Consider the following 25,096-nt stretch of genomic DNA (forward strand, 5'->3'; position numbering starts at 1 on the left):
GGGTTTTCGTTGTTGTTTTTTATAGGAAGGTGTACATAAATAGTGTTTTTTTATTTAATAATATTTATTTACAAAAGTACATACATATTTCATTATGTTTAAATTTCAATATACTATACAGGATTTTCAATACAAATTTACATTGTGACTTTTAGTACCATTTTTATTATTTTTTTTTCCAGTTTCTTAATAAAATTATATAAATATACAAATACACAATACATCTAGCCATTGAACATTTAAAAACTTATATATTGGTTACTATAAAAAGTACCATAACACTTTTACAATATGCTTTCAATTTATTTTAAATATTTTTTTTAGTTTGTTTTAACATTCACAACATAATTAAAATCAGTGTTTATATGTCTATGTAGGTGTGTGTAAAATAGTTTAAATATGAGTGTATATTTGTATGTTTTTTTTTTGACATTCAGTTTAAACCACATGTCATGACACAGAATTTGAATCCTTGAATAAGAAATACCATAAAAATCTTACTAATGTCATAAGTTTTCTAAAACAATTATATTGTCAATCTTAATTCTGTGAAATGACTGTATAGTAGTTACTAAATGATTTAAAATTGCTTAAAATCTGAACTAAAAATTGCCCTCTAAATATTTTGTTAGGTTAAGTTAAGTTAGGTTTAATTTTTAATTTTTTTCGATTTTTCGTTTTATAATAATTTGTTTCTTTCTTTTTGTATATGTGTAAATTAAAATTGTGTCTACATTTTATTTTTGCTATAACAAATTCTTTGGAATGTTTTGGTTAATTTTTTTTTTATATTTTATTTACTTAAATTCCTAAAATTGTGATTTAATACTGTAATTTTTTATTGATTTAGATTTCAATGTTGTCAAATAAATATAAAGCTAAACATAAGACCAATAGTTTTCAAACCTTTTTAAAGTTGCCTACAAAATATCAACAAGTTACATATTTAAATATACATACAAATAATGGACCTTCAATGCAAAAACACTGAAATTAAAAGTTAATAAAATAATTATGTTTTTTTACAATTTTTAAATTAAAATTCACAAATTTAAAAAGAAAGCAATACTAAAAATAAATCAAAACAATAAATAAAAAAAGTTTATAAAATAACTTAAACATAGATAAACTCTAACATAATGTCACTTTTCGTTATTAAAATAATCTAAAAGAAATTGATTGCGAAATTAAGGTATTTACTTTGAAAATAAAAGTTTAATTTGTCCACAAGAATTTTTTATCCACTAAAAATTTTGTTTTCGCCACAAACAAATCTTAACCACAACATATTTTCGAGGTAGTCGCGTTTTTTTTTTTTTGTATAAATCTCATTTAATAGTGTGCCGATTTTATCGATTATAAATAGCAACAAAACCAGGACTATACCTGACATGATGTATCAATCATGTTTGTAAGTTATTTGGTTATTTGTTTGTAAGTTATTCACTCTCAGATCTGTAAAGTAAAACCTAAAATACCTTAACCGAAATAACTACTATTACCGTAAACACTAAATATCGTTGAATCTTCGCGACAGAACGACACGAGATTTACTCGGCCAAAGATCGTCACCTCAGCGACAGATATTAACCTAAACCGTTACCAAAATATTTGAAAGTAGCGTTACTTTACAAAATAGCATACAAAATTTATTGAATGAGTTCAATTTATTGAATGATCTTCAATTCAAATCTATTACAAATAGGCTTCAGACAATTTGTAAATAATTAAACATGAAAGAAACCACTTTTCATTGAAATTTAGAAAATTGCAATTGATGAAATTGAGAAAATTTCAATTGAAATTGAGAGAATTCAAAAAGTTTTTTAGCAAAAAATTAGCAAATTGTATTTCATTAAAATTAAAAAGAAAAAAGTGAAAATATCCATGGTTTGACGTTCTTGGGGTAAAATTTTAACGACTCTCTCTAATAATTCTACCGGCTTTATTGGAAAGAAATTCCAATAAAGCCGGATTCCATGTTATAGCATTGCGATCCACAAATATATCTATCTAGTTGTCATCTCAAATTCGTTTGGATTTTTCTCAATTTCAATTGGAATTTTTTTAAATTGAAATTTTCAATTTTATTTGAAATTTTCTAAATTTCAACTTCATATTCTCAAAGTAGAAATTCGGAAATTCATTTGGAATTTTCTCAAGAAATTCTTATTGAATTCAAAAGATAATTTTAAAAATACGAATTTAAAATGCATAAATACAATTCGAAAAATCTGAAATACAATTGAAAATGATGTAGAAACTTACAATCTATAGTTAACATAAATAAGTTTCAACAATTTAACCCAGTAATATCGATATCATAAGAAATTTTGTAAATACCAAATTAAGATAAGTGTACAATGTGTTCATATCATATACATTGATTTCGAGTAATCGCACCATTATAACAAAATTAATAACCCTTAAACCTTAATAGTTGTTTACTATATAAATTCTTGTACTGATTAACTTAAAAAAAAAAACATTAAACAAAATAAAAGTATTTGAAAAATATTCAATTAAATGCATTGAAGGTTTGCTGTAGTTTCTATCAGTTTTGGTTCGTTATTAATTTTTTCTTCTATATACTATAAGTATATATATTTGGTTATGAAGCACCTGATAATAGTTTTTTGTTTTTTCTAATTAATTATTTTCCCGCATGATGATAGTGACTCGAATGTGATTGTTGTCCACCGCTACTGCCAGCAGCACTACTACCACTACTGTGAGCTGGATTATGATGCAGTTGTTGTTGTTTATCATTATGATTATTATTTTGTAATTTATTAGTAATTCCAGTAGTACTTGCCGTGGTTAAACTTGAATGTGTATGAATTTTCAGTTGTTTTATTTCGGGAAAAAATTCAATCATTAATATCTCTAATAATTCCTAGGAATTAATAAAATATTTACTAAATATAAACGTGATTAGATAAAAAAAAATATTACTTACATAAAATAGTTGTTTGTTGTAAATAGGATTTTGTAAAGCATCAAAAACTTTCAATATGCCACGCTTGGCTGCCTGGGCACCCACAAGATTGCATAGAACTTCGGGTATATTATCCATAAGTAATGCTTTAGCAGCATTTGTAGTCATTTCTTTCATATCATCCGAACGCACTGGATAGGCTGAAGCTAAAACTCCACCAGGCCAAAAAGATTTAAGCATGGCCGAAAAATAGTAATGCAGCATGGATTCTTCAAATAAATAAGAAATGGATTCTCGAATTTGCCTAAAAAATAATAAATTTTATAATTATAATACAAGTTGTATTGAGTTCAATTAAATTTTCAAATTAAAATTAAATATATTTTCTTAACAATTGCATTAACCACTCAGTATGAATTAATTCGTTGTTTTTAATTTTTAGTGAAAAAAATGTTTGGTAAAAAAAAGTTGGATGAAAAAATCGAGGTAGTTTTGTTATTATAGCCATTTTTTCGGCCAATTTTCTCGATTTTAAAATAGCCACCAGGTCATTATGTTATTTAAGGGACTTTGAAAATTACAAACTGAATGACAAACTTGAGGTGAAAGGTATACAAAAATTATTATTCAATTTGTATTAGATTTGAACTAACAAGAATTGAGTTATTCAAAGTTTATAAATTAATTCAACGATAAATGGATTCTCTTTAAATAAAAGCCTTTGAATGAAGCTAAACAATTCGATTTTGAGAATGGATGTATTGAATGAATTAAGCTCAAATTTAATTAATTAATTAGAAGCTCTGGTTTCAAATAAATGGAAAATTTAGAAATATATGTTTTGTTCCATGTACTCGCTAGATTTGCAAGTTTTACGAAAATGTTTTAATTCTGACAATTTCTAAAAGTAATAGCTGTAAATCTGACTAGTACTGGAACAATTTTCAAATACAATTAGTAATTTCTAAAATATAATTGTAAACTTGAAAAGTTTTGTAAGCAAAATAAAAATGCTCACCTATTTATTGTTCGACCATAAGTTATTTGTACAAATGATATAATACTTTTACGCAGCCACTTAAATACCCCACCCATATCAAATATTTCGCCCATCAAAGCATATAACGGTTCAGCTATTGAATCTTTATTATCTAAATCGGCTAACAATTTATTATCTGATGCTGTGTCGCCTTCCAAATAATTTGATATGTCTTCATCATCACGCTGCAAACCCCAAAACGGATCTGAAGATTTCCCCGACACATCAGAACTTTTCACAGCTTCTGTTTTAAATAGCGTCGACAGGGAAAATTTAGATTTTTTTGGTGAGGGTAAAGTTTGTTTCAAATGATCTGAACTAGGACTTAGAAATGTGTAAATAGCTTCACTACCATTTAGATGGTCATCTTCTAAAATAATCTAAAGAAAAGGTAATTAAATGAAATATTTAAAATTAAAAGGTTATTATTCTATTTAACTTACATTTAGAAATTTTTGAATTTGATGTTTGGCCTTTTCCAAGGCATGTTTATCATTTTTCAAAAAGAAGAACTTAAAATTTGTTGGCAAATCGAATGATTTTAAATTGGCACTAACATGTCGGAGTTTTCTTTGCAATTCCTAAAAGTATAAACAAATATACAAAGTAATATTTTCAAGTTTTTCATAGTTATTGTTGTTACATAAAAAATGTGAAAAAGAAATATAAAACATGTTCGTTAGTTATCTGCAATTAAACATGCCTCGGTGGCGCAGTAGGCAGCGCGTAAGTCTCATAATCTTAAGGTCGTGAGTTCGAGCCTCACCCGGGGCATGCAATGTTTTTTATAAATTGTATGCATTTGTTAATAAAAGTGATGAAATACATTTTTAACAAATACTAAACGAATCAATTAAATGAAAACAAATAAAGTATTTGTGCATCTACTGAAAAATATAGCCAAATTATTTAATTTACTTACGTGAACTTGATTTAAGGATCTCATTACCACCCATCCACTGGATATACTACCCGTTCGGGCTTCAGGTTTTCCAATTGTACTTTTATATGATGCCGGAGCATTTATATCTTCATCAACGTGTACTAAGATCATAAATTGCAAAGATTCCTTTTCATCTGAAATCTAAAATGAATTTTGCTGCATCAAGAAAAACCTATTTTTAAACACTTAATTTCTCGCTTTACCTCTACACTTTGCAATGTGGCCTTCCATTTACCCAAGTGTTCGGTCCAGGCATCTGTACGCCTTAAATGAGCTTCGGTTTGACGTTTTATGTTTTTCAGCCATTCCATTTCCTTTTCCAAAATTTGCAAAACTTTTGAATCAGATTTCACGGAACATTTTAACGCATCCAAAGCTTGATTTTTCTTATCTATTCTTTCCTGTATTTGTTCTAGTTTCTTGCGAGCATATGAAGTATGAGCAGCCACATCAATGGTAGCTGTAGTTATGCCTTCTACCCCATCCAGCGTGGCAGAAGGTTCATCATGGACATCGCTTAGAGAGCATATTAATAAGGTGGGATCTTTGTAGTCTTCGGCATCTAGAGCCTCCTTAAGCAAACGATATTGTTCGCTTAACACAAAGGGCGGATAATATTTGTCCTCTAGAGTTTTGAGTATTTGTTTTTGCAAGTCGTGGAAAATTTCGGGTCCCGAATCACCCAATAGAAACGTTTCTATTAACTTACGTTCATGTTTATCAAATTGTATCTCAGATTTTGGAACCCTTATGTAAGTGTAAAATATTTCGGTACCCAATTGATGAGCTGACGATTTGGGAGCATGTTTCATTTCCTCCACAGCCATATAAAATCCCACCAAAGCACTTGCCTTTAAAGGTTCCAAAAATAAAGTCAAATAACGTCTGCCTACAGCGGTATTCAGTATTTCTATTAAACTCAAATCCACATCACTCGAATAGTTGCCATTCCAACCATATTTTTCCAGATTTTTTTCACACTGAGCTTTGGCATATGTTAACTGTTGAATATAACGTTTCAATCGCGTAGCAGCAGCAATATCCGATTTTGAAAGATTATGATCGGGATCATTGTCAGGATCTATACCTTTGGCACGTTGTAAATTTTGTACAGTAGTGGCATGCATTAAATCATTAACTATACTTTTGCGTATCAATGATAATTCCTCTAGATTACCGCAATTGTTAATGATCTTGAGAAAATCTTCGAAACTAGCCGCATATTCATAGCTTCTTTTACTTATGGCAGCTGCAGCTAGACGGCTTTCAATATTTTGAACAACTTTTTGATTAATATAATCAGGTGAGGTTAACATTTTAATCATGGGGAAAAATACTAGAAATTAAAATGAAAAATATGTTCAAATGATTCAATTAAATACAATAGCTTAAAATATGTATCTATGTACTTACTTTTGTAGGATAACATTTCACTTAATAAAACTTTTAGAGGTGGTAATGAATAGCCTCTCGGCAGCAGAAGTATTATCATTATTTCACATAATTTACGTAAGAATTCCAATTCTTTCTCATCATCTACCAAATAGGAGTTGGTCGAGAAAACAGGTGGAGTATTTGTTTCGGCACTGTAATAATGCAAAAATATTTTTTTTTTAATTTTTAAATGCTTTTGAAAATAAGAAAACTTACGCTCTGGCTTCTGCTATACGTATCTTCTCTAAATGCACGGTTACTCTATTAACCATATCCACAGCTATTATTTTTGAGGCATCAATTTTTTTAGCTCTTTCGTGCATTTTTTCTATGGCATTCCAAAAATCCTCTCTAACAATATCATTAACTAATTTGGGTTTCGTAACTACATGTCTGCAAAGTTTAATAAATTTAAATTCGTTTTTAGCACCGGAAAATACAATACATACCCCAGCCATGGTGTCATAAAATCTCTTAAAACATATTCAATTATTTGTTGTATTTGTAAATCCACCGTTTTACCAAATATCAGTGCTAAATTGGAGGCATTCTTAATGGGGTTGGGTAAATCAAATAAACTATTTCTGTAAAAAAAAATATATATAAAAATTATGTTATGTCTAGCTTTTTCGTACATACACAAGGTGTATTAAAAAAATTAGTTTGATTCAATCATTTTATTCACCCTAATTTTTTTTAACCAACAAAATGTTTTCGGCAACATTTTTTTTCATTCTTTATCTTAAAGTGTGCTTTGGTGAAGGGTATATTAGATTCGGCACAGCGTAACATAGCTCTCTTACTTTTTTTGTGAAAAATTGAGTTTTTAGTCAAACATTAAAAATAAAAACTTTTTTTTCATGTTTGACAAATTCTGTAATAATAAAACTTGTAAGATCATTTAGGGATATTTTTTTTCTTCCCAAAAAAGGGTCATATTTTTGATATTCGTTTGTAGTTGTGTAAAATTACATTGATAGACGGTAATTGTCACTAATGTCTGATCACTTGACTGACTCCAATTTATATATTTTGGGTCATTTGACACGCATGAGATCTTTATAGTGCAGAAAGAAGTCCATTGGTTTCTTTATAGATACCATGTAATCTGCCGAGAAGCCAATTGTCACTTAAGTGTCTCTAAGTAATCTAGAGTGCAGTCACTTTAAATGTTTATTTTGTTATGAACTTTTTTGTGAGTAATTCGTACAAACTGGTTTTATACATATTGTGTTAATTTTTGTCATGCTTAAGTATACTGAGATCCAATTGTGACTTTAGTGTCTCTAAGTAATCTAGAGTGTAGTCACTTTAAACGTTTATTTTGTGCTGCACTTTACTAAGTTGTTATTTTGCACACCAGAAGTTATCTATTGGAGAGTTATCGGAGGAAAGTTTGTTTTTAACTGACTATTTGAGGTCAATTAGCACCCGTACGTTGAAAAAGAGCCAGTTAATCCCCTGCTTAGGACATGCACGTGTTAAAATAACAAGTCACGTAGCTAGTTATGTAATTGGTTGTCACCCTAAATGATAGGCAAAATCACTAGTTCGTGAAAATCTCCTAGAACTGCTGGTTATTTTTTAGAAACTCAGTATGAATTTTCATTCTGGATTTGTATTGTTCAATTCACCACCTATAGTTTCAAACAAATTTTTTTAAAACAAAAATTAAACCTTTAAAAAAGTTTACAGCATACAACGATACACTACCGATTGTGAATTGGGCTAATATTTAGTGATACATCATTTTAGGGAGAGTGGTAATTTTGTAGTTACAATTGAGGATTCAAATGGTCTTCTATTAAGTCATATTGTCATAATGTCCTAATATATAAGGCGTTATTAGGCGTTCAGGCGCAGGTGTCTGCTGGTTGGTTACGATAACACAATAAACATACCATATGGAATAGTTTTATTTTAGGACATTTTTTGCTTGAAAGGCAATAACAATGACATGATAGGACCCCTTGTGAATTAACCAATTCTTTCTCTGTAATTAAATTTAATCAATAAGAACACTTTAAGAGGCAAACAGACATCGTTTAATTGGCTTCACAACCAAATAGGATCGAAAATTAAAATTGTAGAAATTGCAAACGGAACTTATCACAAGTTCCATATCGCTCATAGTGAAGTGTATAAAAATTATGTAATATTATAAATTTATTTCATTCCATACTTATGTATTTACTTAAGAGCAGGATTCATACGATTTTACACAAACGAATATTGAACTCTGTTTCAAAATACATAATTTGATATTTATTCTTATTAAATTGTAAATGGTACAGTATTAACTATAGTAAAGAAACTTACTTGGTAGCATTGTATAAAACATTTAATGGTTCACGGCTTGGCTTTGGTGGTTCCTTAGTGGTGAACAGATAATGAATGTAAACAGTACCAGCCACAGCTGAAATAAAATCAAATTAAATTAAGTACAAAAAAACAATAAACATAAACAGTTTTAAAGATAAGTTTCGGAAAACACACTCACAAAAAGGTGATAAAAAATTAATTTAAATTAACGGAAAATGTGTTAAGATTAATAATAAGAAATTTAAATAAATACAATATGGTTTAAAAAAAATAAATTAAAATCATCCTTTATTATAATAAAAAAGATAAGAATTTACAATTTTTAATAATAAACAATAATACTAATGACGACAGCAAATTACTAGAACTAAAAAGGGCGTCAATTCACATACGGACTGATGGATGGACAGACGGACGGACGGACGGACGTACATGATACATGTACGTTTTTACAAGTGAGTGGTAGAAAAAAAGAATCATTTAACTTACCGGCCACCACTAAAAGTAGAGAATAAATAACGAATAGTAGGAAAAGAAAGAAGACGGGATAATACCAAATGATGGCCAACAATGTCACGGCCAAGGCGGATGTAAAAATTTTCCAATTTAGTTGTATAACTCGTAGACCCCTTGAAGCATAAAGAAACATACGTTTACCGGTGGATGTCGTACTATTTGTCAACGATGAGCCGGATGATGTACTGTTGTATGATGTGCTACTTGTTCCATTGCTTCTCGTCGTTGTACTGCTGGGATCCAAAGGGAATAGAGGACGTTTCGGAAAATCGAAATCACTTTTTGGCATTTTTTTATATTCTAACTTGCGTGTAGTTTTGCCTTTATTGGTTTTTAAAATTAACACACAAACACACACCCACTAGATACCAAACTGCTCAATAAACACTACTTTATTACTTGAATACAAATGAATGAATGAATTTTAAAATAATATTAATAATAATCACATTTTGTTATTACATTAAGTTCCCACATTCTACATAATACTTTTTTTCTACTTGCGGCAAGTGGGTGGGGGTGGTTGAGTTTTTCGTTTTCTTATTGTTACAAAATATTGATAAACTTATTTTTGTATAAATCAATATTTTCCTTATTATTATTAACTTGATACTTAAGTTAGTTTTATAAGTATTTCGAGAAGGGGGTCAACAAGTTGTTACATGAATACGAAATTGTTTTAAAAAACGCATTCAATGTTTTATATATGCATATAGGTATGTTTTCTTTTTCTCGTTTTGCAATGACCTCGACAAGGATTTTATTTTTTTTTATATTTTGGTTTTTCAAAAATATATACAATAATATTAAATCACTCGAACACTTTCACTGATGACGACACATTCTTTCAGATTTTTCCAAGTTTATCGTACAATTTTATGATTATTTTATGCAGTTTTATCAATGCGAAAGTGTTTTAAATAACTGATTAACATTAATCATACACTTGTGTCATTATTATTAGAATCTTTTTTTTTGTAAATATGCATATTTATCAAAAAATAACAAAATGTTTATGTTATCAAATGCGTAATTCACATCTTCCGTTCCAATGTAATGTTCTCAAAGCTTTGACGTTTTCTTTCCGACTATTTTTTGTTAAATTTTTGTTTTGAGAGAGGAATTGTTTTGTTTTGATTTTTCTCTAGAGCTGCCAGATGCTATTTTATTGATAAAATGTTGCCAAGTGTATTTGTATTAAATGGGAATAATTGTAATTAAGCTTTGCTACTCTACTCTACTTTAATGTGAAAAAATAAATTAAAATCAATACCTATTTATAATTTTTTTATGTGTTACCACTATTAGAATGTATAGAATGAAATTAAATAAATTTACTATTAAAAAATTTTTAGCTATTTAAATCATTTCATAAATTAAAGATTTTAATATGCATCCCTCAAAACTAAATGATTTCATTACAATTTACGTTCATATAGTAAATATACATATGATAAAACCGAATAATCTAGCATAGTTAAGAGATGCCATGATGAACTATTCGGAATTTATGTATAAATCCATTCTGGTAAACTATGGAAAATTCAAATAAAACATCTGGTGGCACGTTTTGTTATCATTTCTGTGTACATTAAAAAGTTTTCTTTTTTGCAAAAAGAAGCATATTTGCAAAGAAATAATTACACCGCGAATTTGTTGCCGGCATAAATATTTGATTATAATTTTTATTATGATTTACAATTAGTTTCCTCTGTCAAATAAATCAATTACCTTGTCTAAAATATCTAGAAGGCGGCTATAAACATTTTCCTGAGCTAATCGTTGAATGTTTTTGAAAAAATTTCTGCAAATCTGGATGAAATTGGTGAAGTAATGATCGCCGTATCAGAGCCTCCATTGGAATATATTCCACGAGGTAGACCGGCGGTCGATGAGCATCCTGGTCCCGCGGAGACTAAACCACATCCACATTTGCCCTCGGAGAATATATTGCTGCAGCGTCTACAAAATGTAAATATTTCCGCCAAAGAAGAACACAATGAATTCTGGTGTATACGTGAAATCTATGAGGAATGTAAACGCGAAGAAAAACCCAATAAGTTCGAAGTTAAAACTAAACCCTCTGTGAAAAAGAACACTAAAAATGGTTCGGCCAATAAGAATAGTAAAGATGATAACTTGAATTATTTGAAAGCACCTCAGGAGTATGTAAGCGAATATTTAATGAACTCGGAAGAAGAGTTGTATGTAAAAAAGCACACTGCTGTATGGACTAGAGGTATGTAAATGAAACTCGTGTATTATTGTTACTATAAAGTATTTATTTTAAAATAAATTTTATGTTATAAAAAAAGGTTTAGCCGATGAACGCAGCATTTCACCACGTTTATGCTTCACCTGTGAGACACCCATTAAATTTGCTTTCTTCTGTAATAAATCATTTACTCAGTCTTCATTGCAATACAACAAAAACGATGAGGAGTATCCTGATGAAGGCAAACAAACATCGATATGTCTAATTGGTAGGTTGTTTTAGTTTCTTTGTTAATAAAGTTAAAATTACATATCTTTACTTTAGATCAAACCTCATTACGTGTTTATTGTAGCAATGGCGAAGATTTTCTATCCAATTTAGAATTTCCCATATCTAATGTTTGGCCTACACGTTTTGGCATACTTTTAGAGAAGGTTGCCTCTAATACTGTAATACAAAATCATACAATTTCAATGCCACGTTTATTTTCATTGTCACATCCCTTGGATGAAATTTGTCCGGTCTTAAACAAATCTGCAACTAATGTAATTTCATACCTTATTGAATCCGATTACAATATCATATTTTCCGATGAAAATTCTGATCTTTTGCTGTTGTACGACACAAAAATTGGTAAACATTTTATATCGAAATTGCGTAAAGCCTCAGCTGATGAGATACAGTATATTGGTGCACAAAACGAAACCGTTTTAGGTAGTACAGTTCATCAGTTCAGTATGCATAAAGGTGGCAGTACTATAGGACAACATGCGGCTGGGCAATGTAGTTTCTCACAAAGTAGTATGAAATTTCCAGGAGGTAAGTGTTTTTTTTTTGTATATTTTTCTATAAAATAAAGTAAAAATTTGTATTTTCATATTAGTGGCACCAAAAAATAGCACCCATTTGGGACGCACTAGTTTGGGAACATCGAATTATTCCACACATATAAGTAAATTCCTCAATTGTGCTCATTCTTTAAGTGGAGCTTTTGGAAATTTTAAGTATTTATTAAAATTAAATTATAAAAGACAACTTTAAAATATTAATGATTTAATTATAGTCGTTCGACTGCCGCTTCTCCTCTAAGTAATTTACAATCAACCATAGGCCAACATTCTATATCAGTGCAGGATATACGTAAATGCGGTCAATCACAACCCTCAAAACCTATTGTACCCGAACTATGTTTGGAACATGTTTGGACAGAAAATACCTACGGAAAGTGAGTAATACTCATAATAATCCATAATAAAAACTGTATTAAATTAAATATATGTATAGCAATCGTGATTTTTGTGAAATATCTACAAAAGCCTTTATACACACCGATTTAGTGGGTCAAACATTTCTATGTTATCTTTTGCCACGTTCATGTAAACTGCAAATGGTGCGTATAAATAATTTTGAAAACAAGGAGCTACAAATATCTACCATACCCATGACGGTAGTAGCAAAGGATGCTGTGGCATTAGAGGTAATTGGTTACTAAATATAAGTTATATTATATTTTTTATTATACCCTTCACTATGAGTGGTTCCGATTCCCTAAAGTACATATATTCTGGGTCGTTATAGATAGTGGTGTCCGTCATGACTTACATACATGGTTGATACAGCAATATATAAGCTATAGTCCAATTTAGGTTGTTATTTAAAATCAATAAAATCAGCCCACAAATGGCAATGATTAAAATCAACTTTCCGAATAAAAAACAAGTAAGAGTGCTATATTCGGCTATGCCGAATCTTATATACCCTTCACCTTTGTTGTGGATGCATTATTATTTTTTATAATTAGTATATAGGTATGTATGTACATTGCCCACTTTCAGCTTACAGCATCCTAAATTTATCAAGAACACAAAAAACAACAACAACGCCAAACGAAACAGAACACCAAAAGAAAAAACAAAATACGCAAGGCAATGAAAAAAACACACATCCAAACATACGTTTAATTGTATAAAAAACAACAACAACGCCAAAAGAAACAAAACACAAAAGAAAAACAAGATACGCAAAGCATGCACATTCAAACATACGATTTGTTGATTTTTTGTCAAAAAAACCAACACACAACCAAACAAAAGTTTAGTTGTATAAAAAACAACAACAACGCCAAAAGAAACAAAACACAAAAAAAAAACAAAATACGCAAAGCTTGCACATCCAAACATACGTTTTGTTGTTTTTTTGTCAAAAAAACCAACACACAACCAAACAAACGTTTAGTTGTATAAAAAACAACAACAACGCCAAAGCAACAACCATACGTTTTGTTGCTTTTTTGTCAAAGCATGCAATACATTGTGTTTTTTGATGAAATTTTCAGAGGTTGTCTTGGATTTTTGCTCATATCTCCGTTATTTATGGACGGATTTTGCTGATTTTAAATAGCAAAATTCTCGAAAGTATGTCTGACAGAATTGTTGAAGATTTGGATCCCGGAGATATCTGGGGCCTTCAGAAAATTGATTTCAACAGACAGACAGACAGACAGACAGACGGACAGACAGACAGACGGACATGGCTTAATCGACTCCGCTATCTATAAGGATCCAGAATATATATACTTTATAGGGTCGGAAATGAAAAATGTAGAAATTACAAACGGAATGACAAACTTATATATACCCTTCTCACGAAGCTGAAGGGTATAATTAATAAAACAATTTTGAAAAAAAAAAATTTTAAATTTTGTTTACCTAAAAATATTTAAAATTTGTATTTTTAAGTATAATTTGGTGAAGTATATAAGATTCGGCACAGCCGAATATAGCACTCTTAGTTGTTTTTATTATATTTGTTTTTTTTTATTTTAATAGCGCATGAATATGATTGCCGTTCTTGATCCATCCGGAACTTTAATACTATACACCGGCAATGTTTTGGTATCTAAAGTCCATATACCTCTGACCAACAATACACCAACCTCAAAAGTTAATATAAATTTAACTCCAGCTACACAAAATAAATCTCCAAACACCTCATTTCCTCGTCGCAGCAGTCTTTTACCATCGGCACAGAAACCTGGAGACACTACTTTTGAGGATGAGTTGCATTTGTTATCACCAGTGCATCCTCTGCAACCACAGTTTTCTAATAGGTATGTGCAGAATTATATATTTTGGTTATGATTTCCAAAGTTTTTACACAACATACTTCACAAACAAATTTGTTCATAAATTACAATTTGTATACCCTTCACCATGAGTGCTAAAGGTATGTACAAGTTTATCATTCCGTTTGTAATTTCCCAATTCTTTTTGCGTCTTATATACTCTTTACTAAAGTATACTTTAAGAAGATTAAAAAACGTTTTTGATGAACAAAATTTTTTTTGGAAGAAATGTTTTGTAAAACAAAAAACATTTCTTTAGTGAAAAACGCAAGTTTTGTGAAAAATATTTTTCCCGATTTTGACCCATTGTCGGTCCTAATTTCTATGGCGTTAAACAGTCTTTGGGAAGTCTTTGAAAGTTAATTTCAATAGACATAAGAGCATGGCTACATCGATGCCCTTTTCTATAACGATCCAGAATAAATATTCTTTAGGGTGTCGCTAATGAAAAATGTAGAAATTACAAACGGAATGACAAACTTATACTATATACCACTCATGCTAAAAGGTATACAAATGTTTCACAAAACATTTTTCACCAACAACTTTATAAAACAAATAATTGATTTCAGATCTAGCAACATTTGTTTGGGTCTCCGTGATCCCGCTGTAAATCGTCTCACTTTAGTGTATAGTTCTGGAAAAATGTTACGTATTTCGTTGCCGCTGATAAATGAAACAAAATTTGTTACACGCTGTATCAAAGTATTAAAACAGGTGCTCAAAAAAGATCAATACATACAATTCATTACAAAATGGTATGGAGCACGCAATCCGCCCGGATCGCGAGATTATTCTATTGAACAAGAGTGGGACATATTTTATACTGTATTATTAGATCTAATGGGCTATTCAGCGGTAATGCATGATTGTAGCAGCAATACCGCTACATCGTTTAGTGCTGAAGAGCCAAAGAAAAGAAAGAAAAATGATGAAGTACATTCGGGAACAGAAGAAGATTGGCAATTTATGTTGTCTATTTTAGAGGGTACAGCAGCAGATAAGACGGAAACAAAAGACAACAATTCACAGTGTAATAATATCGATACCACAGCTTGTTTATTCAATACTATACCGGCCATATTTTATAGTTTTCATTTACTCTATGAAGATTTTAAATTGGATGATACTATGCATGCACATTTGTTGTCATTAGCAAAGGTAAGTAAAACAAGCAAATTGCTGAACTGTTGTATAACATGTATGGATTTTTTTCATAAATAGTTTCTACATCAACTGGCCTTCGATATGCAATTACAATCTTATACATTTCACTATTCTTTGGACTTTCCTTTGCTGGTGAAAAATTGTTCAAAAACTTGCATTTTAACCGAGCAACATGGTGCACAAATGTCACATAAGGAACTTTTACAGGTGCAAGCACCTAGTGTTTTTAAGCAACTTGAATTTATAATACAAAATAAGGATACTTTACCCTACAATTATGTGGAAGGTTTAAATGATTTAAGTCGCAATGTTTTACAGGTAAATCCTACAATACACAGTATTCATTATTATTTGCATTGAGTATATGAAATCGGGAAAAATATTTTTAACCCGAATTTATTTTCACAAAATTTTAAAAAAAAAATTTTTTCATCAAAAAAATGTTTTTTTTCACCATAATTTTTTTTTCACCAAAATTTTTTTTCATTGAAGTCTTAAATAATACTTTGGTGAAGGGTATATAAGATTCGACACAGCCCAATATAGCTCTCCTACTTAATTTTTTTTTTCAAATTAGGTTGTCTCACTCGTTATGCATGGTACGAATAAAATCAAACATTGGATAAAACCATTGGAGTTTCCCGACTCTGTACAATCATTCTTTAGCAAGAAACCAAAAAGGTTTATATCTACCAATATCACACGATCTGAACAAGTTATACAAATGTTAATCAATATGAGTAAGTTAGACTACATAGAAAATAAAGTTGTTTAAATGATTTGTCTATATTCATCATGTTTTGTCTGCAGAAATAAGTCGTAAGGATATAGAACATTTGCCAGTTGCTGTGCACTTAATAATATCGGAATGTTTAGAATACTCTAGATTAGAACCTCCCATTGGTTGTTCACCGGCTACATATGAATTGATTTTGCGTTCCGATTTAGTGGCCCATGCTAAATTGCAAAACTGCGATTTTGCCACACTAAATAAAAACTCTAATTATTTGCAAAATATGAATATAGATACTGAGGACTCATTATCTGCTCGTTGTCCACCCGCTAAAAGCGGCATATCTCAGATGGAGGGTGCTTTGGATGATGGCATGGATAATATAGATACCAAACTGTTGAGTCTACGTTATCCTGATGATATGCGCATAACAGAAGTTCGTAGGCTATTGACGTCATCAGAACCGGTTATTATAGATATTACCCAGTCGCCAGGCACATCGGATCACGAATTTATTGAAGAACAAGAAAAACAATTATTTACCTTGTGCACCAGAACAATGACATTACCCCTGGGTAGGGGAATGTTTACATTAAGAACATCTATACCCACACCAACAGAATCAATGCCCATACCGAAACTATGCTTAACTGGCAAAGAACCCATTAAAGGAGCCACAGTAGAAATGCAACAGATTGAATTTCCAGCCAATATGAGTTTATGGCCAACATTTCATAATGGTGTAGCAGCTGGGCTGAAGATATCACCAAACGCCCGTGACGTGGACTCCACATGGATTGTTTACAACAAGCCGAAGGGGCAAACGGAAATATCTACCGAACATGCTGGCTTTCTAATGGCTCTGGGCTTAAATAACCACTTGAAAACTTTGTCGTTCATGAGTATTTATGAATACTTGGTGAAGTGTGATGAAATGACTAGTGTGGGTTTGCTCTTGGGCATATCGGCCACACATAGAGGTACTATGAATAATACTACCACTAAACTCTTGAGTGTACACATTGAGGCTTTGTTGCCAGCCACAGCCCTGGAATTAGATATACCACAAAATATACAGGTGGCTTCTTTAATGGGCATCGGTCTGCTATATCAAGGTACAGCCAAACGACATATAGCCGAAGTTCTATTGCAAGAAGTGGGACGACCACCTGGCCCTGAAATGGAAAATTGTCTTGAAAGAGAATCGTATGCCTTAACAGCTGGTCTGGCCTTAGGTTTAGTTACTCTGGGACAGGGTGAGTCCCCAGCTGGCTTAAGAGATCTCCAGTTGCCCGATACATTGCACTATTATATGGTGGGCGGAAATAAACGTTTATTGACCGGTTCTCAAAAAGAAAAATATAAATTACCCTCATTTCAAGTGCGCGAAGGTGATCAGGTTAATATAGACGTTACAGCACCTGGAGCTACTCTGGCACTTGGTCTTATGTTCTACAATACCGATAACAAGGCTGTGGCCGAATGGATGAATCCTCCAAATACACGTTACTTGTTGGATCTTGTAAGACCCGATTTATTATTGCTACGCACAATTGCCCATGGTTTAATAATGTGGAGTGAGGTTCAACCGGACGAGGATTGGTTGCACAATCAATTCCCGATCAACCTAAGGTTTGATGTAGATAAGGGATCGCAAGTTAACGAGAATGAGGACATCGACCATGAAGCTATAACGTAAGTAGTATATCTGTGCCAACATATTAAAACATCCTAAGTCGATAATTATAGTTTTCAAAAGTTAACGCTTTCTGTTTACTCTCTGATTTTTATACTCTTACATGAGTTGTAAGGATATATATAAGTTTGTCATTCCGATTGTAATTTCAACATTTTTCATTTGTAATCCATAAAGTCGATATAGCCATGTCCGTCTGTGAATTGTGATAATATATTAAATGATTGAGACCCTAAATTAAAAACTATTTAAAATCGTTTTATGATAAGATACACTTTTAAGATAATTAAGTCGACTTGAGATGTTATGCGAAAAATATTGGCATGTATGTAATTGTCTTCTGTTTTAATTCTAGTCAAGCTTACTGCAATATAATTGCTGGAGCGGCCTTTTGTATTGGCCTAAAATATGCTGGTTCCGAAAATCCCATAGCCTTTAAGACCCTAAGAAGAGCGATAAAACTATTTTTAGGTTTTTCTGGGAAATATGTGGGAGAATTTGCTGGACGCACAACTATAGAGAACAGTCTGATGGTAATTTTGTTAGCCATATCATTAGTCTTTGCCGGATCGGGTGACTTAGAGATACTGCGCATTATACGCTACCTACGTTCTAGGATTGGAACACAAAATCCTCATGTTACATATGGTTCCCATATGGCAATACATATGGCTTTGGGATTTCTGTTTTTGGGTGCCGGGCGGTTTACCATCGCCAAAACTCCGGAAGCAGTGGCAGCTTTAGTATGTGCTCTATTTCCAAAATTCCCAACGCACAGTAATGACAACAGGTATAATATTTGCTTGGTAATTACATTATCTCTTTTATTTTTCATATTTTTTTCGTTAATTTTTGCAGATATCATTTGCAAGCTTTTCGCCATCTGTATGTTTTGGCTGTGGAACCTCGTCTGTTTTTACCCCGTGACATAGATACACGGAAATTGTGTCTGTGTAATATATCAGTATTGGAAATTGGTTCCAAGGAGTTAAGGCGTTTACCTATGGCTCCCTGTATGTTGCCCCAATTAAGTAATTTACAAAAAGTAGTGGTTGATGATCCCAACTATTGGCCAGTATCATTTGAAAAGGATCGTAATTGGAATCAGTTAGTGTAAGTAAAATTTTTAATTTTTAGCAAACTGTTAATGAATAATAACTTAACCATTTTTGAATTCTATACAGTAAAGCTTTGGAAAATTCAGCCTGCATTGAGATTAAGAAACGTTCGGGCTGTTTATCACATCTTGAGGATCCAGATCGTCTAAAGAGTCTTTTCTCTCTGACCTTAACTACTGAGCAAAGCTTATGCTGGGAAATAGATCCCAGAACTTTGGAAAGATTTTCGAATGAACCATATGTTATAGGATTTACCGATCGCTTGTTGCATTTAGATGAATCCGAAACGTCTTCAGTGGAATTAGCTTTAAAACAGCATTTAACAATGTTATTTTACAATGCCGTTGTTAAGGATAAAATGCATGTTTTACCCATTTATTTGGCCACATATAATGTAAGTGTTTTTATTTAACTATTATAAAAAACGACCACAGATATTTCTAATTATTATCTAAATTTTTAGCACGTTTTACGCTTGAAAACGCAACAACTAAGCTTCAATGACATTTGGCAATTGAAATTAATAAGCTCCTATTTACTGCATTATCCGCAATCTCATATACTATTCTCTAAAGAGTTGATATTGGCCTACATTGAACAGTTTCAGACATTTATTGACAACTGTCGTCAACAATTGTCTTTGCCCTTAAGACAGTTTATAAGTTCACGTGATTTTGAACCTCATATTATTGCCAATCTTTCGAAGCCAGATGTGGCGCGTTTGGTGGCCGTCATAATTTTCTATCAACTCACACCCAACTTAATGAATTTAATTGTTCAGCGTCCTGCAAATTACATTGGCTACATAAAAGAATTTCAAAAACTTCAATTGGATACATCAACTACACAATGTTTATTAAAAGTGTTGCAAGCAACAAGTGCCTAAATGGTTTTAGAGCTAAAAATAAAAGATATACGTTATTATTTTAACAAAAAGGTATGTATTTATATATATTAAAAAAAATAACAATATTTATAGTTATTAAATAACTGGAGAGATTTTAAATGGAAGACATATTGCATAAATAAGGCTCGGCCAATGGTGTACTTTTTTTTTTGTCTACCATTTTGTTTGCTTTTGTTTTTATATAAAACAAAATATAAATTCTATTCTAGCACTAGTTTCATCATAAATAATTTAAGGTCTAATAGTTTGTTGTTCTTCGGTTAAAACTCCATCTTTGATATTACGACCAGTACATTTGTTATACACATACAAACCCACAAGCGGAAACATGGTCATGATATCCACAGCCACTGGAATAACTATAGTTAAATCGGCCTGAGGTTGCGGTAAAGTTTTTAGTAAAAATATGGCTATACCGGTATTTTGTATACCCGTCTCTATAGCTATAGTTAAGGAATCTGTAGAATTTTGTTTAAACAATTTGGCCACACACCAGGATATAATATAGCCTAACCAGGGCAATAATAAACCGGCCAGAATAATCTGTAAAATAAAATAAAAAGAAAAAATTTTAATTCCAACTTAAAATCTTAAATAAAATATGTTTAACCAAAAATCTTACCTGCCATGAAAACAACTTAAATAAATATAAATTAGTTACTATAGCAAAAACTATAATGAATAATATTAAACATGTTGAAATTGGTTTTAAAAGACGCACCAAAACCCGGCTAACACGGGGTGCCCATTTCTGTAACGCCAAACCAATTGCCAAGGGCACAATTAATCCTATAGAATATGTGGCTATTTTAGCATAAGGCACTTTCAAATTGCCGCGTGTAAAAATAACATGGCCCAATGTGAAAATCCAAAAGGGCATCATTGCAAACGCCGCCAAATTGCTGAGAGTAGTCATTAAAACCGATAGATTTATATTGCCACCCAGAATAACAGTCCATATATTCGAGGCACCGCCACTGGGCGAAACACCAGTAAAAAATAAACCCAGTTGCATTTCCAGATTATCGGGAAATATAAAATAGCCCACAGCAAAACTCAGCAATGGCATAAGAACATATTGGCATAGAATACCAATGCCGGGACTCTGTAAAGGAAAATTAAACACTTTAATATATTTTTTCCACTTTTCTTTTTTTTCTACTTACCACCGGTCTTCTTATAAGACCTTTTAAGACTTGTATATCTAGTGCAGCACCAAAATTAATGTACAATAAAGATACCAGCAAAATAACGGAGCCGGTAAATACATGATCTATAATACGCTGTTTTCGTATGATAATTAAATCAAAATATTCTTTACTTAATTCTGTTGTATTGTATAAACTGTTGCTCATTTCAACATAAATTCGTGTCGAACCCAAGAATATTACATCAGTGGTAATATTTCCATGCCAACTCTTTTTCAGTCTATCAACTTGAGAGCCCATTACGACATCATCCACTTTGGCCAAATCTTCATTATCAGATTTAAATCTAAACGATATGTAATTTAATTGTTCAACATCAATATCTGAAAATGAAAATCGTAAGAAAGGATTTTAGTTTTTTTTGTTTAACGATATTTTTTTCGATAAAGATGGTGATTCAAATTGGGTCAGATAGTGATTGAAATTAAGGTACCTAATCTGTATTCACAGCTTATAACTGGTTAAATCCAACATAAATTTCTAGACATTGGAAATTTGTATAGCCTTTAAATTGTGGTAATAATTTTTGACAAAATAATTACCGATTTTACAAATTTTGCAGATAGATCGTCAAATGTATTAAGAAAAAATTTTGAAGTAAAAAAGCATCCTTTAATACTTTGAATTCTACAACACTGAATAAAAATTATCTTAAAACACAAAAAACTATTACGAATTTATCACAAAATATTTTTATTTTTCAATACAAATTTAAATTTTTTTTTGAAAATGTTTTATTAATTGAGTTTTGGGAAATTTTTTTTTTTTCAAAATTATCATTCCCGAAATCTGCAGAATTAAAATCGCTGGTACAGCTATGCTCCAGTAAACGTTAACCTGGTTAGAAAAAATTCATATCAGAGCATTTATGAATAGGAAAATTGAAAAATGGTTTCACTTCCGTATCTATTTTTTTTAGCTTCTATAGATTCCGTTTGATTCTGTTTATTCCCAAAAGATTTAATAATTCTGTTTTTCCAATTTAAATTTGACTACGTTTTTTATGTTAAATCAAAAGTCATGTTTTTAATAAAGAAATGCATTGAAAATTAAAGAAAAACTAATAATTACAAACAAATATCAATTTCAGTTATAAAACAGTCATTCCGAAAAAAATCGATTTACTTTTTTTGAAAGCCAAATAGGGAATTAATTTCACTTTCGATCGAAATGGAATTCTGTGACAGGGGAATGTTTCTTGTATTTTCTTTATTTATTTTATTCTTCTTAAATTGTTAACAAAAAGAAAATGTAACACATTTTTAATTCCGTATTTATTATTACTATCGATTTTGTTTTAGCTTCATCAGATTTTGTTAATGCTGAAAGATGTAATAATTCCGTTTATCTGATTTTAATATAAAAACATTTTGTATATTAAAACAAAAGTCAAGAACTGATTGAAAAAAACTGATGGACCACTTTGTATGTGAAAGCAAAATACGGATTCAATTTCGATCGGAATGGAATTATGTGACACGGGCAAATTTTAAAGATTCGAATAGTCATTCAGTTGATTTAGTGTTCACACTGATTATTTAGTCTTACTCCCCAATAAACCAGAGAATGATATGTTAGCGAAAACGGTATTATCTTATTGAAATTTTAAAACGATATTATCATAAAACAAATGCGCATGGCGCAATGTACACTTTTATAAATTGTACGAAAGAGTAAAACAATTTTTTTTTGGTAAAAAACATCTTGAGGTAGTGTCATGAATACATGTTGTTATTCTAAGGTTTACATTTTAACTTGAGGAGTTAACCAACCACAGTCGTCTTCATGTTAGGGAATTGAGTGACAGTTTATGTATGTCGTTTAAACATCAATATGATCTAAGTTTAGTTATAATTTTTACATTTTAACTTGAAGAGTTGACCAATCCTAGACGACTTCAAATTAGAGAATTAAGTGACAGTTTATATATGTCCCGTTGCATTCGATTGGTTTGTTTGTAGCTTGTAGTGTACACTACCATATTTTTACATGAGTTCTATTAGGATTTTTGCCATGTAACTATGAAACACAAAAAGACATTTTAAATTAGCACTAGCTTCTTATCATCTGCCTAGAAACTCAATTTTTGTTTGTGGAAGATCAGTTCAATGAAGGCATATCAAGTTTGTTTTCTAATTAATGATAAAAAAATAATGGTTAGATTATTTGGCTATACTATCAAATAATCAGAATGTGCTATAAATAAATACACAATTAACAGACTTGTTGCTACGGTGTAATTAATTATTTAGAAAACTTACGAAATCTACAATGGGCCACAATTATTTATTTATTGAAATTCATAGTAATATAAAAAGTCCCTTTTGACCAATATAACTTATATTACATATTTGTTTATTTTTCTAATCAAAAATCTATTGAAATAACTCTATATAATGAAATAAGAAATATTAAAACTGGTTGATAGTTAAAATAAATTTTACAAATGAGTGTTAAATCTACAGGTGCATTTTGCATGTATGCACTTTTGTATGTATTTATTTAGTTGCACAAACAATATATGTAGGTACTCATTTTAATACGTTGCAAACTTACTTGTAATTCTTACTTGTATCTGTTCCACTGTATTCATATGAGCTGTAATATTATTCGGTATAAATTCCACATGCCACTGGGGTTCTGATTCCCTTCTAAATCGTGTACCCATAGTGGCCGTTGTTATTTGTTGTAGCGGTGATGAAATTCCATGACGCACCATTACAGAAAGAAGCCATATTACAACAGCTTTTAGAAAATGCATTGCTTTCTATATGAACTTATTTAATAACACTTATTAAAATGTGAATATGTAGTTGTAAATAATTTGATTTTTTGTAAGAAACTCTGTAATTTTGGTATTTTCTTGTGTATTAAATTCGTGGATTGATTAAATTAATATTATTTATTTCTTATCACATTTTCTTGAATATTTTTTTTTTTCAAATTATCCGTAACTTTTTAATATTTTGTTTATTTTGATCCAAAGATTCAACAAGTGATGCGAACAATTTTATTTAATTATACTCGTTTATACTTAGAGTTGTTTTTAGTACGAAACACTCTCATAATATAGTAGCTCATATCTACTACGTGAGTCTTTGTATGTTTTTCCCTCTAGTAGATTTCGCTGTGTAGTGAATATAAAATAAGATTAAAAATGTTGCCACTTGAAAATTTATTACTCGATTGTATGATGTACATTAGATCGGCTCGCATAAATAAATTTTCCTTGGAAGGGCTTACTTAATTTTGATATTGTATGTAAAACTTAATGAGGAAAATTATTTTGGATATTTTGAACCAGTAGTGGAAATCTATAAAAAAATTGTTTTACAAAAAGTTTGCAATTTAAATTATACATACATATTTCTTAAACGTTTGAAAAAAAAACTGCAAAAAATATTATGTATTATAAATCAAAATGTTTTCACTTAAAAATTAGAATTTTTACCCAATTTTTATTATTTTGATTCTTAAATGCTTAAAATTTGTCTTCAATTAGTTTTAAATACTAAAATACAAAACAAAATTAGATCATTCCAAGATAAATTTATTGGTTAAGGGCAGGTCTAATGTGCATATGTAAGCCAGTAGAAAACAATCAGACTGATTTCATGCTTAAAATAAAAGGTGTCTTACTAGCACAGTATTGCAAAAAATTAATCGGCTTTAATAAATGATTAAATTTTGTTATTCCATTGATTTTTAACATCTAATTTCAAACATCAACTGTGAC

At 30.6% G+C, this 25,096-nt stretch overlaps 3 protein-coding genes and 1 non-coding gene across 4 annotated transcripts; 2 read left to right on the forward strand and 2 right to left on the reverse strand.

Moving 5' to 3' along the window:
• Window positions 1–3: 3 nt before the first annotated feature.
• Window positions 4–10,270, reverse strand: snz (snazarus). Its single transcript, XM_065506934.1, has 11 exons — window positions 9,166–10,270; window positions 8,674–8,770; window positions 6,804–6,938; window positions 6,571–6,747; window positions 6,334–6,506; window positions 5,124–6,256; window positions 4,900–5,061; window positions 4,421–4,558; window positions 3,957–4,357; window positions 2,960–3,242; window positions 4–2,896 (listed from the first exon to the last, which is right to left on the reverse strand). Exons 1-11 carry the CDS (start codon window positions 9,479–9,481, stop codon window positions 2,654–2,656), a joined length of 3,258 nt encoding a protein of 1,085 aa, XP_065363006.1. The 5' UTR covers window positions 9,482–10,270; the 3' UTR covers window positions 4–2,653.
• TRNAM-CAU (transfer RNA methionine (anticodon CAU)) lies at window positions 4,679–4,751 on the forward strand. Its single transcript has one exon. It is a non-coding gene; the product is annotated as a tRNA-Met (tRNA).
• A 569-nt stretch (window positions 10,271–10,839) lies between the features above and the next one.
• Window positions 10,840–20,155, forward strand: shtd (shattered). Its single transcript, XM_065506933.1, has 15 exons — window positions 10,840–11,431; window positions 11,508–11,675; window positions 11,732–12,226; window positions 12,291–12,411; window positions 12,471–12,632; window positions 12,692–12,884; window positions 14,236–14,516; window positions 15,104–15,692; window positions 15,756–16,016; window positions 16,276–16,438; window positions 16,509–18,126; window positions 18,483–18,917; window positions 18,986–19,240; window positions 19,312–19,639; window positions 19,709–20,155. The coding sequence occupies exons 1-15, from the start codon at window positions 11,026–11,028 to the stop codon at window positions 20,129–20,131; spliced, it is 5,898 nt and encodes a 1,965-aa protein (XP_065363005.1). The 5' UTR covers window positions 10,840–11,025; the 3' UTR covers window positions 20,132–20,155.
• An 8-nt stretch (window positions 20,156–20,163) lies between these two features.
• LOC135956437 (P3 protein) lies at window positions 20,164–24,273 on the reverse strand. The gene is made up of 4 exons (XM_065506936.1): window positions 23,917–24,273; window positions 21,319–21,683; window positions 20,775–21,257; window positions 20,164–20,695 (listed from the first exon to the last, which is right to left on the reverse strand). The coding sequence occupies exons 1-4, from the start codon at window positions 24,119–24,121 to the stop codon at window positions 20,384–20,386; spliced, it is 1,365 nt and encodes a 454-aa protein (XP_065363008.1). The 5' UTR covers window positions 24,122–24,273; the 3' UTR covers window positions 20,164–20,383.
• Window positions 24,274–25,096: the final 823 nt, after the last annotated feature.

This window comes from Calliphora vicina, chromosome 4, assembly GCF_958450345.1.
Source record: "Calliphora vicina chromosome 4, idCalVici1.1, whole genome shotgun sequence".
In the NCBI taxonomy this organism is placed as follows: Eukaryota; Metazoa; Arthropoda; class Insecta; order Diptera; family Calliphoridae; genus Calliphora; species Calliphora vicina.